Source organism: Bufo bufo, chromosome 9, assembly GCF_905171765.1.
Source record: "Bufo bufo chromosome 9, aBufBuf1.1, whole genome shotgun sequence".
Taxonomy (NCBI): domain Eukaryota; kingdom Metazoa; phylum Chordata; class Amphibia; order Anura; family Bufonidae; genus Bufo; species Bufo bufo.
In genome coordinates, this window is record NC_053397.1 from 93,608,262 (window position 1) to 93,622,886 (window position 14,625).

The 14,625-nt window shown below is 42.6% G+C and overlaps 1 protein-coding gene across 1 annotated transcript in view; it reads left to right on the top strand.

The window, feature by feature from the left end:
• Positions 1-14,625, top strand: part of LOC120978569 (potassium channel subfamily T member 2-like) — a 1,475,081-nt gene that overhangs the window by 282,269 nt on the left and 1,178,187 nt on the right. The window contains 1 exon segment of the mRNA XM_040406800.1: positions 13,025-13,127. Coding sequence (XP_040262734.1) covers positions 13,025-13,127 — 103 coding nt within the window.

The following is a 14,625-nucleotide window of genomic DNA, read 5'->3' on the forward strand; positions in this document are numbered from 1 at the left end:
TTAATGTTCCCTTACAGAAATATATGCTTTCTCTAGCCTCACAAAATTGCCATATACTGATTCAAATTAAACATTTTATATTACTACGGTACATTGTAAGGCCCATTTCACACAAGTGTGTCCGGATTAGGTCCGGATGCGTCCCGGTGCATTGCGGCAAACCCGCGCGAGTAGGTACGCAATCGCAGTCAGTTTTTACTGCGATTGCGTTCCGTTGTTCAGATTTTATTGCGCAGGTGCAATGCGTTTTGCACGCGCGTGATAAAAAACTGAATGTGGTACCCAGACCCGAACTTCTTCACAGAAGTTCAGGTTTGGGTTCAAGGTTGTGTAGATTGTATTATTTTCCCTTATAACATGGTTATAAGGGAAAATAATAGCATTCTGAATACAGAATGCATAGTACAATAGGGCTGGAGGGGTTAAAAAAAAAATAATAATTTAACTCACCTTAATCCACTTGTTCGCGCAGGACCTTTGATGACGTCACTACGTTCATCACATGGTGATGGATCATGTGATGGACCATGTGACGTCATCAAAGGTCCTGCGCGAACAAGTGGATTAAGGTGAGTTAAATTATAAAAAAAAAATTAACCCCTCCAGCCCTATTCTACTAAGCATTCTGTATAAAAAATGCTATTATTTTCCCTTATAACCATGTTATAAGGGAAAATAATACAGATCGGGTCCCCATCCCGATCGTCTCCTAGCAACCGTGCGTGAAAATCGCACCGCATCCGCACGTGCTTGCGGATGCTTGCGATTTTCACGCAGCCCCATTAACTTCTATGGAGCCTGCGTTGCGTGAAAAACGCACAAAATAGGGCATTCTGCGATTTTCACGCAACGCACAAGTGATGCGTGAAAATCACCGCTCATGTGCACAGCCCCAAGAAATGAATGGGTCCAGATTCAGTGCGGGTGCAATGCGTTCAACTCACACATTGCACCTGCGCGGAAATCTCGACTGTGTGAAAGGGGCCTAAATGTTAATCTTTTAAGAAATGTTTCATTCTGAATTATTTTAGTGGCAAGGTATCCAAGTTATTTTTTCCTAAGAAGTCTTATTTTCGAAAGCATGATTTCTCAGCGTGCATCCAAATAGTAGGTTTATGCACTGTAACTGGAATATATCATAGGCTGCAAATTACAGAGAATACATACAAGCATGGAAAAAAGAAGCAGTGGAAAAATGTGTAAGTGCAAAGGCTAGGTCTTCATGGTAGCTTCTGGTTGCCGGTGGGTTGAAGTTAAAAAATGACACTATGAAAACTAACATACTGTAGTTGAAATTCTTTTGTTGTCAGAACTTTTCCTAAATAGTGAAACATTGACAAGTTATGGTAATGCTGCAATTTCACTAAAATAGTGTGACCAATTTTCATCTTATTGTCCTAGCCTAAATATGTTGTGGATTTTGATGCAACTTCCACACTTACAATTCACAACACATTTACAAGACAATGCATGTGAATTGGGATTTAAACTACAGGGTGGGCCATTTATATGGATACACCTTAATAAAATGGGAATGGTTGGTGATATTAACTTCCTGTTTGTGGCACATTAGTATATGTGAGGGGGGAAACTTTTCAAGATGGGTGGTGACCATGGCGGCCATTTTGAAGTTGGCCATTTTGAATCCAACTTTTGTTTGTTCAATAGGAAGAGGGTCATGTGACATATGAAACTTATTGGGAATTTCACAAGAAAAACAATGGTGTGCTTGGTTTTAACGTAACTTTATTCTTTCATGAGTTATTTACAAGTTTCTGACCACTTATAAAATGTGTTCACTGGGGGCGGAGCTAGCGCCGGACTGTGATGGCAGCATAGTCAGGAGCTCTCCGTACTGATTCCTGCACAGCACCAGCTAACGCTAGCCGACAGAAGAAAAGATGGTCAAGATTGGTAACCCAAGATCTGGGGATAACTCTAATGCCCCCAAACCCCTTCATATAAGCGGGGATATGGACAAATTTATAAAGAAGGCTGCCGCCACAGTAGCGGCCAGGGAACCTAAAATGGCGCCGGCTGCATCACATAAGGCGCGTGACCGTTCCCCTGAGATGTCAGAGGGGGAAAGCGACACAGAAGACTCCCATGGCAAAACAGCTCTCCCCATCACCCGTCGATTCTTGAAGCAATCCCTCAGCATGGCGATGAAACCAATACTCAGTGAGTTAACTGCCCTCCGCCATGATGTCCACCACATTGGTGACAGGGTCGTCGCCTTAGAGTCCCACCAAACTGCTGTTTTGGAACACCAGTGAGCCACGGCCTCCTCTCTACAGAAATGCCGCACTTACTTGAACGAGCTCCATAATGCTGTGGAAGATCAGGAAAACAGGGGGCGCAGAAACAACCTGCGCTTCAGGGGAGTGCCGGAATCCGTCGATGCAGCAAGTATCCCGACGGTGGTGATAGAGATATGCAGCGCCATCTTGGGCCCAGACATGCCAATAGAGATTACAGTGGAAAGGGCGCACCGGGCCTTGCGACCTAAGCCCAAACCCACAGAGCCTCCAAGAGACATCATATGTCGGTTCCTTAATTACCAGACCAAATCGGCAATACTGGAGACAGCAAGAAACACACCTGATATGTCCTATGAGGGAACTCCTATCTCAGTCTTCCAAGATCTGGCTCCATCTACCCTCAAGAAGAGAAGAAGCCTGAAGCCCCTGACTGACTGGCTTAGAACAAAGAAGATACCATACAGATGGATATTTCCATTCGGGATATCATTTTTCCACGAGGGACGCCGCCTCACCATTTCATCTTTCTTAGATTTGGCAGGAGCATATGAACACCTACAGATTCCTCCTCTCCCTATAGAAAACTGGGAACTATATCAAGATCTTACTGACCTGCCAGAAGTTCCAAAGATCTCACCTTTTGAGCCTCCACGCACTCCGAGATCCCAGAAGAACAAGCGCAAGACCAGCCAGATGACACCATAATTCTGGGTTAATCTTGTATAGCCTGAAGGTTTCTTTAAATATCTAAGCTCCTTACTTAACCTCTTTTCCCGTGCCCACTAATCCCCTTTCTATACCTTTCCTTACCCCCCTATTCCTCCCCTCCTCCCCCCTCCCCTCCTTTCTTATCAATCTACCAATTCACCCCTCATATCTAAAGTCATTCTGTCTCATTGCCTCACGGTTGAGGCTGTATTAATGTGCTGTGAGGATCACAATAGGGATGACGACACCTTTTCCCCCCTTGCGATCCTTATTATGCCTCTTAATGTGACCCACACACTTGGGCCTTACTTTTTCAAAGTTCATTTAACAGTTTCTTGTTATCTTGTTTATTTTTTGTTAAAGGTACATACTTCAATTAAAACAACATACATGACATGGTGGAAGAATTCTCTGGCTCCTTTCTCACCCTTCCGGATATATAGCTTCAGCAGAAATAAAAGGTGGGTCTCCGGGAGGAGGACCTGGCTACGGCAAGGTAGAGTTCCATACATCAAACTGAATGGCTGACTTGTCATTTACGTCCTTTAATGTGAAGGGCTTCAATTCCCCTTCTAAGAGGAGCCAAATCTTCGCATTACTGCGCAAAGCTGGGGCCAGTGTCCTCCTCCTACAGGAGATTCATTTCAAATTTAACCATTATCCTAATTTATCCTTTTCCAACTACGCCCTTTGGTATCATTGTGGAGGTAATTCTGCTGCATCCGGGGGGGTGAGCATTGGATTCCAGAGGAAGATTCCTTTTAGATATATCTCCCAACTCCAAGATCCAGAAGGGAAATACCAATTAGTGAAGGGTTCTATAGGTCCCCAAACTTACACCATCATAAATTTGTACGCCCCTAACACAGGCCAACATACTTGGTTTACGAAGATATTTCCCCTAATAGAATCCTTTGCTGAAGGTTTGATAGTAGTTGGAGGAGACCTAAACGCTACTTTAAATCCCTTCCTAGATTCCTCTTCCTGTAAATCGAGCTTGTCTCTTAGAACATTACGTTTTATAAAAGAAGGCTTTTGGAATTTAAACCTCATAGATGTATGGCGTGTATTCAATTCAGACGCAAAAGATTATACGTTTTACTCCCATCCCCACCAATCATATCATAGATTGGACTACCAATTTTGTGTCTAAGGAACACCACCAACTCTGTCATAGTCCCAAAATAGGTTCTATACTTCTTTCGGACCATGCCCCCATTTTCCTCCCAATTTCAGCACCTACACCCAACCAGTGGCGTCGCCAGGGGGGGGGCCAGAGGGGGCCACAGCCTCCCCTACATCATGCTGTGCCCCCCCATGTGCCCCCCCAACTAAAATGCCCCCACCTAGTGAGCCGCCGCCGGGCACAGGGAGATGAGCGCTTCCATTGCGCTCATCTCCATTGTAAACTGCCTGTGCCAGCGGAGGTGCGGAGGTGAAGGGGAGGGAGAGGCGTGTCCCTTCCCCTTCCTCTGATAGGCTGCAGGCAGGCCCCGAAGTGGAGGAGAGGCCCCGCCCCCTAATTGCTCCTGTTTATCTTTCTAAAGCTAAAGGACCTTTGATGATGTCATCACAGGTCCTGTAAGGGAACTGCACAGTGTAAAGTGTAGTTCCCAGGTTAGAACAGTGCATCTGCCAGGACCTGTGATGACATCATCTTCAACATCACAGGTCCTGCAGAATCTAGCAAAGGAACTGCACCAAAAATGGTGTAGTTCCTAGGTTTCAAAGGTATATCTGCCAGGACCTGTGATGACATCATCACAGGTCCTTCAACCCCTAATAGCAAGTATTAGAAGTTCGCAAGCAGCTCTGCATTGATCCATACAGACTGGAATGGAGAGGTAAGAGGAGGTCCTCCACTTCTCATCATTTACCCCCCCTCCATGCCCTGTTTTTACTCATTGCTCACTCACTGTATAATACTTCAGACAGTTACAGTGACCACTACCTCATGTACCTCACACACACAGTGACCATAATGTATAACTGACCACATATTTCTATAAACACTGCATCTGCAGTATTATACCTTCTATGTGTCACATCAATACACTGCTCTGTGTGTAATATATATATAGATACACACACATACATGCACACACACTGCATATATTACACAGTATTATACATGAAATATGTACAGATATATAGTATATACCGCAGTGCACTGATATGTGAGGTACAAGGTATAATAGATGCTGTGTGTACAGATATCAGTACACTTCTGTATATACTATATATGTGAGGTACGAGGTATAATAGATGCAGTGTGTACAGATATATAGTATATATAACGGTGTACTGATATCTGAGGTACGAGGTGTCGATACACTGCTGTATTTACTATATACCTGTACACACTGCATCTATTATACCTCGTACCTCACATATTACACTACTGTATATATTGTATACCTGTATACACTGCATATATTATACCCCGTACCTCACATATCAGTACACTGCTGTATATACTATATACCTGTACACACTGCATCTATTATACCCTGTACCTCACATATCAGTACACTACGGAATATACTATATACCTGTACACACTGCATATATCATACCGCGTACCTCACATAACTGTACACTGCTGTATATAATATACATCTGTACACACTGCATCTATTATACCTCTTTTGTGTGCCAGGGCTGTTTTGTAATCCCAATCCGGCCCTGATGGCATAAATTATAAAACGCAGCAGCAAGAATAGTTCATGGAACAAAAGGAGGGGCTATAAAAGGGGAATGGGGGCCCAATTTAGATTCCTGCTATGGGGCCCAGTGATTTTTATGGACGCCCCTGGCTGCAGGCACTAGGCCGGCAACATATCAGAGGCCGGCGCAATGACGTCATCATGCCGCCGGAGCCTTATATTACAGCGTGGGACACAGGAAGAGGCTGCATCGCATCGCTGAGACTGAGGTAAGTATAAGTGGTTTTTTTTTTGTTTTTTTTTTTGTTTTTTTTACAATAGTGTTACTGGCACTTTGGGGGGGGCTTATTACAATACTGGCACATGATGATGGGGGGGACTTTATACTGGCACATGATGATGGGGGGACTTAATACTGGCACATGATGATGGGGGGACTTAATACTGGCACATGATGGGGGGGACTTAATACTGGCACATGATGGGGGGGACTTAATACTGGCACATGATGATGGGGGGGACTTAATACTGGCACATGATGGGGGGGGACTTAATACTGGCACATGATGGGGGGGGACTTAATACTGGCACACGATGGGGGGGACTTAATACTGGCACATGATGGGGGGAACTTAATACTGGCACATGATGATGGGGGGGGACTTAATACTGGCACATGATGATGGGGGACTTAATACTGGCACATGATGATGGGGGGACTTAATACTGGCACATGATGGGGGGGACTTAATACTGGCACATGATGGGGGGACTTAATACTGGCACATGATGGGGGGGACTTAATACTGGCACATGATGGGGGGGACTTAATACTGGCACATGATGGGGGGGACTTAATACTGGCACATGATGGGGGGGACTTAATACTGGCACATGATGGGGGGACTTAATACTGGCACATGATGATGGGGGGGACTTAATACTGGCACATGATGATGGGGGGGACTTAATACTGGCACATGATGATGGGGGGACTTAATACTGGAACATGGGGGGGCTTAATACTGGCACGTGATGGGGGCTTATTACTGACACGTGATGGGGGGCTTATTACTGGCACGTGATGGGGGGCTTATTACTGGCACGTGATGGGGGGCTTATTACTGGCACATGATGGGGGCTCTTGTTACTGGCACGTGATGGGGGCTTATTACTGGCACATTGGGGGGCTCTTGTTACTGGCACGTTATTGAGGGCACTTATTACTGGCACATTATTGGTGGGCACTATAGGGGCATCTACTGAGGCCACAAAGAAGGGGTGTTTTATATGGGGGGCTCTGTACAGTAGCATTTTATACTGGGACACATTATGGTGGGTACTATGGAGAAGGGGAGAGAGGAGTACTATGGAGTCATCTACGGGGGGCACTAAGAAGGGGTATTTTATACTTGCAAATTATGGGGGACACTGAGGGCATCTACTGGGGCACGATATATGGGGCATTTTATACTGGTACATTATGGGGGTCACTAGCAGGAAGGGGGGAGAGGAGCACTATGGAGGCATTTACTGGTGCACTATATAGGAGTATTTTATACTGGCACATTATGGGGGACATTAGCTCAACTGGGGGCATAAGGGGGTATGTTTTGCACATTATAAGGATAATTATTTCTACTGGGGGGCATTATGGTGGGTGTTATTACTCCCCCATGGTATGACCCCCTAGTAGCAGCACCAGCCTCTCCCTGCTCTGCTATCCCTCTGCCCCTTCTCCAAATCCTTATTATGAAATCTTTCTCATTAGGATAAAACACAACATCAGCTCCACCGAGCCCCCGGCCAAAGTGTTGAAGTGGCGTCCGAGATCCCCAAGGCCAAGCCAAAGTAATGTAAGTGTTCATGTGCAAATATGTTTATTTTATACTATGTACACTCCTGTGAGAGGCGGGGAGGGAGATCTGTGGATGACACTGTTATAGGGAGGGGATCTGTGGATGACCCTGTTATGGAGGGGGGACATGGGGGATGACACTGTCCATGGGTGGATCTGTGGATGACACATATAGCTAAGATGCTATATACGGTATGTGGCCATCCACAGATCCCCCCCCATAGCAGTGTCATCCACAGATCCCCCCTCTCTATAAAAGTGTCATCCACAGACAGCTGGACTTTTCTTCCCTGTTGCGGTTTTAGGTATTGGGTAAAGTATCGCAGCATTTCTAAGCGTACTTGTGTAAATGTATCGTTGTTATAGCTGCCCCCCCTACTTTTGTCCTGGCCCCCAGTGTGCCCCCCCCAAAATTTGAAAGCTAGAGACGCCACTGCACCCAACCCAAGTAAATTTAGATGGCGGCTAAATGAATCATTATTGAGCACCCTAAAGATTAGAGATAAGATATTGGATTTACTCAAGGAATATTTTTCCATCAATAAAATACCTAAAAACCTCAGACCAATCGCTTTGGGACGCCCATAAACCTTATATTAGAGGACACTTCATTAGTCTTGGGGCATTCCTTAAAAAAGAAAGAAACAAAAAAATAGATTCCTTGAACAGTAGGATTTACTCCTTAGAAAAAACACACAAAAAATCTCTACTAGAGTCCCATTTTACGGAACTTTCATCCTTAAAAGCAGAACTGAAATCCCTATTACAGCAATCCACCGCCAAATACTTCTTAAACTCCCAACATAAATTTTATGCTCATGGGGACAAAGCGTCTAAATTTATGATGCGAAGAATAAAAGACAGAAGATCCACAAACTATATACATCAACTTGACTCCCCCCAGGGTACTCCCTTATATTCTTCAAAACTTATAGGAACTCAGTTCCGTTCGTTTTATGAAACACTATATAATCTCCCTCCTACTCTGAATTCTGAAACACATTCAGATCTTCTTGCATCTTTTCTAGATTCAATCTCTCTGCCCACCTTAACACCTGAAAATAAACTTAAGTTGGCATCCCAGTTCACCTTAGAGGAATTGACTAAGGCACTAGCCCAATCCCCACATGGTAAGAGCCCAGGCCCAGATGGATTCCCTGTGATCTATTACAAGACATTCCAGCAAGTGGTTTTACCGCATCTGCTCTCAGTCTGCAACATGGCTTTACAGGGGAAACATTTATCCAGAGATATGACAATGGCCCACATAACTTTAATCCCCAAAGAAGGGAAAAACCCCAAACAATGCGCAAGCTATAGGCCCATTTCACTTCTTAACATTGACCTCAAGCTACTTGCGAAAATGTTAGCAAACCGCCTTGCGACCCTGCTTCCCTTGCTTGTACACAGGGATCAGGTGGGTTTTGTTAGAGGAAGGGAGGGTAGAGACAACACAGCTAGAGTCTTAAACGTGCTTTACTACTCTGCTTTACGGTCAAAGCCGTTGCTTCTTTTAAGCACAGATGCAGAAAAAGCATTCGATAGAATTGGCTGGTTATACCTAAAACAAATCTTACTTAGATTTGGCCTGCCTGGTCCCTTTGTGCAAGCAACTTTCGCAATGTACTCCCAAGCTTCAGCATCAGTACTAATTAATGGAGACCTAACCGACCCCTTTAGCATACAAAATGGCACTCGTCAGGGATGTCCCCTTTCGCCCTTACTTTTTGTTTTAGCCCTGGAACCCCTTCTTGCTAGACTGAGAGCAGACCGGGACATCCATGGAGTCATGTTGGGAGACCAAAACCACAAACTTACGGCTTTCGCAGATGACATAATGATTATGACATCCAATCCCAGTACTTCACTCCCCTTAATCCAAAAACACCTAGAAACATATAGCCTTTTGTCAAACTTTAAAATAAACAAACAAAAATCCCTAGTGATATGTGTGAAGATTTCTCATAGAATCCAATTGATTCTAAAAGAAAACTCACCCTTCGATTGGTCATCTCCATTCATCACTTATTTGGGAGTCAAGATAAGCTCCAATCCATCTGAACTATTTACACTTAACTATTTGCCCCTCTTACAATCTATCACTACTGACATAAATAGACTAAATATACCTACGATATCATGGTTTGGTCGTAAAAACCTTTTGGCCTCACTAATTTTACCTCGCCTTACTTATCTCCAGCAGGTTTTACCCATACCAGTCCCTAAGTCTTATTATGTCTCCCTTAGAAAACTTTTTAGTTCATTCATCTGGACCCAAAAAAAAACAAGACTCTCTTATTCCTTATTAACACACCCTAAGCATTCAGGAGGCATAGCCTTCCCAGATCCTGAAATATACGGCAGAGCCGTCTTACTATCCAGAGCAATAGATTGGCTCAGAACACCCAATCCTAAATCTTGGGTAGCGATGGAACAAGAACTTGTAGGTCAACCTTTCCGGTCTCTTCTGCTAGGGAATTCCAGCCAGAGTAAAACCCCCTCCTGTTCCTTTCCAATAATACAAGCTACTCTCAAAGCTTGGAAACATCTCCAATCCTCACATTGCTCAATACCATTTCCATCACCAACCCTTTCGGTGGGAGATATTATAGGTACATCTCTCCCAGTAATTAGAGACTGCACTCCACGTGACATTAGAGAATCTAATATATCCATATTTGCCCTTCACCAATCTGAAAATACTCCCCTCACAGTCAAAGAGATTCAAACTAAATAAATCCTCACAAACAGTTTTTATCTGCTAGCCTATATATCCACTCCTATATATCTCTACACATCTCAAATAAAGATCAGCTGAGACCCTTGGTCTGGATAGAATCTCTTTTCACCTACCCTAATCCACCGGAAAGGTTGATCTCACAACTATATAGAAAACTCAATAACTCCCCGTCACTAGTCAAACCAGATTTTATTAGATGCTGGGAAAAGGATTTAAGCTTTGATTTTGCATTCTCTTGACTTACAAAAATTTTGCTATCCCACCACATAAATCATCTCGCTGTGTGCGTATACAGGAGAATGGTTATAAGCTCTTAACCAGATGGTATAGAACTCCAGATGTGACTTCTCTTTATTCAGATGCGGCGACAGACCAATGTTGGAGATGCCTTGAGGATAGAGGATCGTTTTATCACATATGGTGGTCTTGCCCCATAATTAAAAAATGGTGGCAATCCATATTTGATAAAAGCAATTCGATTTGTCATTTAAATATACAGATATCTCCGTCTTTAGCTCTACTCAACATAGATATAAACAAATCCCCCCCCTATCCCTCATTTCTATTTAGACAACTATTGATAGCAGCACGCCTCTTAGTGCCTAAATTCTGGTTATCAACCTCTATTCCGTCTTTGGAACAATGGAAACTGAAGGTTGACCAGCTGTTTAGATTTGAGGAAATATCCTCTTGGGAAACATGCACCCACAACACATTTTCTAAACAATGGAAGTTATGGTCAGAATATAGGCTCCCTAACCGAGATAGCTAAATTTACAATTACCCAGACTTTCACTATTACAGGATTGCACCTTATGAAAGCACCGTTTATAATTTGAAGGATTAGTAAAACTGCTATCACAGAATAGATATGATATAAAGGGAATTACTGTATCTTCATTTATTTATCTATAGAGGGTCAAGATTATATCCACTGGGATTCTGCCTCGTCGTACAAACATACCTTGATGTACAAATATACCTAGATGTACAATTTTATTCCTATGTCATGCTTGATATATATGACACATTTATATGTACCATTTTATAATTTGTTATGTTATATTACTTTAAATAAAAAAATTTAAAATAAAAAAAATAAAATGTGTTCAATGTGCTGCCCATTGTGTTGGATTGTCAATGCAACCCTCTTCTCCCACTCTTCACACACTGATAGCAACACCGCAGGAGAAATGCTAGTACAGGCTTCCAGTATCCGTATTTTCAGGTGCTGCACATCTCGTATCTTCACAGCATAGACAATTGCCTTCAGATGACCCCAAAGATAAAAGTCTAAGGGGGTCAGATCTGGAGACCTTGGGGGCCATTCAACTGGCCCAGGACGACCAATCCACTTTCCAGGAAACTGTTCATCTAGGAATGCTCGGACCTGACACCCATAATGTGGTGGTGCACCATCTTGCTGGAAAAACTCAGGGAACGTGCCAGCTTCAGTGCATAAAGAGGGAAACACATCATCATGTAGCAATTTCGCATATCCAGTGGCCTTGAGGTTTCCATTGATGAAGAATGGCCCCACTATCTTTGTACCCCATATACCACACCATACCATAAATTTTTTTGTTCCAACAGTCTTGGAGGGATCTATCCAATGTGGGTTAGTGTCAGACCAATAGCGGTGGTTTTGTTTGTTAACTTCACCATTCACATAAAAGTTTGCCTCATCACTCAACAAAATCTTCTGCGTAAACTGAGGGTCTTGTTCCAATTTTTGTTTTGCCCATTCTGCAAATTCAGTGCACCGATCTGGGTCATCCTCGTTGAGATGCTGCAGTAGCTGGAGTTTGTAAGGGTGCCATTTGTGAGTAGCTAATATCCACCGAAGGGATGTTCGACTAATGCCACTCTCCAGTGACATACGGCGAGTGCTACGCTGTGGGCTCTTGCTGAATGAAGCTAGGACAGCCACTGATGTTTCTTCATTAGAGACAGATTTCATGCGTCCACATTTTGGCAAATCCAAAACTGAACCAGTTTCACGAAACTTAGCAAGCAGTTTGTTAACTGTAGCATGGGAGATGGGTGCTGCAATGACCCGGTTACTGCGTTCACCAGACATCAACACAATTTCTATCCGCTCCTAACGTGTTAACCTCGGCGACATGTCAATGGCTGTAAACAAAGAGAAACTTGTAAATAACTCATGAAAGAATAAAGTTACGTTAAAACCAAGCACCATTGTTTTTCGTGTGAAATTCCCAATAAGTTTGATGTGTCACATGACCCTCTTCCTATTGAAAAAACAAAAGTTGGATTCAAAATGGCCGACTTCAAAATGGCCACCATGGTCACCACCCATCTTGAAAAGTTTTCCCCCTCAAATATACTAATGTGCCACAAACAGGAAGTTAATATCACCAACCATTCCCATTTTATTAAGGTGTGTCCATATAAATGGCCCACCCTGTATACTCCATTCACACCTAGTGAACAGTTTTTGATGGGTGGGAAATTTGAGGGTATTCTGCAGTTTAAATAATCCACAACATGCATTTCAAGGGTGAAATCTATAGAATAACCCACGTCAAAATCCAAACACCCTGTAACACATTTGGATTTTGCATTATATGCTTAGGACATGTTCAAACACCGGAATTTCAGTATGACACAGGTACTGTATGGGAATGTTTTTACAATAGCTTGTGTGGATATGCTCTTCACTCATATTGTGATATGCTCTGTTTTTCTTTCTTTTCTTTTTTTTTTTGTAAACTTGTATGTAATAGCCCAAAAGACAGGCTTATATATTCTTATATCTCTTCTCTTTTAGGTCTTCGAATTCGGCTGTTCAACTTTTCCCTCAAACTTCTAAGCTGCATGTTGTATATAGTCCGTGTTCTACTGGATAACTCAAATAAAACTAAAGGAACATGGTAATAAATATGTAATAGTATCTAAAGTTAATAAATATTGATTCCATGCATTTACGTTTTGAAATGTCATCACTTAATATGGTGGAAATGCGGGTTTAACTGAAGTAAACTAATGAATGAAGCTTATGACAATGACTTGGATCCAAACTCGGCTTTGGTTCCGACCGAAGCTGTGTTCGGATCCAAGGTTTAAACTGATTCTTCCCATTTAAAAATCAAATACCGAAGTTATTCACCAAAGTCTTTCAAGACTTCGTGAATAACTGACTTCACTTTATTGGAGGCTGTACATTTTAATGCTGTACAGAGACGGATCTCCGTACAACATTATCCAAAGTTTTAAGTGAAGCAACTTCGGATCTATGATCCCCTTTTAGATGTACAGTGCTTTATAATTAGACTAAATTTGTGACAGACTGATACAGAGGACAATAGGATCCTGGAATAGAGGGCCCACAATCTACAAAGGAAGGAAAAATTATGACTCCCTTTTGCAGCTATAAGAGCCTCTATTTTTCTGGGAAGGCTTTCTACAGGATTTGTTGGAATTTCTGCCAATTTAGCCAAAATAACAGTCCTAAGGTCAGGTACTCATATCAGATTAAAAAAAATGGCATTCCAATGCATTTCAAAACTGTATGCTGGGGCAAGAGTTTGGGTTGTGTGCATATCACTAAAGTTCGTCCTCAGCAAATTTAAACCATGTATTTATAGAACTTATTATGTGCACAGGGGCACAGTCATGCTGGAACAGGAGAGGACCTTCCCCAAACTGGTGCAAGTTGAAAGCACACACTTGTTTAAAATGTCTTTCTTTGCTGTAGCAATAACATTATCTTTCAGTAAATGTACGGCTGCCAGCTAAAGCCAAAATAAAACATCCCCATACTATTATCCCTCCTCTACAAAGTTTTACAGGAGACAATATGCATGCCAGTCGGCTGTAGTCTCCAGGAATAAAGCCCATACCAAACTCAGAATTTTCCACCTGATTGCCAGATAGTTATAAAATGATTGATAGCTCCAAATAATAGTGGCAGCATTCTTTACGTTACTTAAGCTGTGACACAGTGGACCACTGCTAAAGGTTGTTTGATAAAAATGGAATATTGTGGTTTAATGTTAAAAGTAGTTATCGTTCTATGCATCATGTATTCTAAATAGTTGTGTATGGACATAAAACAGATAACAATGGCTGACTTGGTTAGGTTGCCATAGAAACTGGCTAGTCCATCCTCCTCTGATTAGTTAGAGAGTCTTAGCTGAGTAGATGCAGAGACAACACCTTAGCAATACCTTAGATGAGTCTTAGCTGAGTAGAGGCAGAGACAACACCTGCATGAGTAAGCTTCTGCAAAGCTATCAAACACTATCAAAGTATAACTGAATCAGGCAATTGCAAAATTCTGGTAAATATAGACCATGCCATAGACAATGGTTAGGTATAAACCATAGTTAAAAACAGTCAGTGCAATAAGGAAATGCACCCTAGATATCC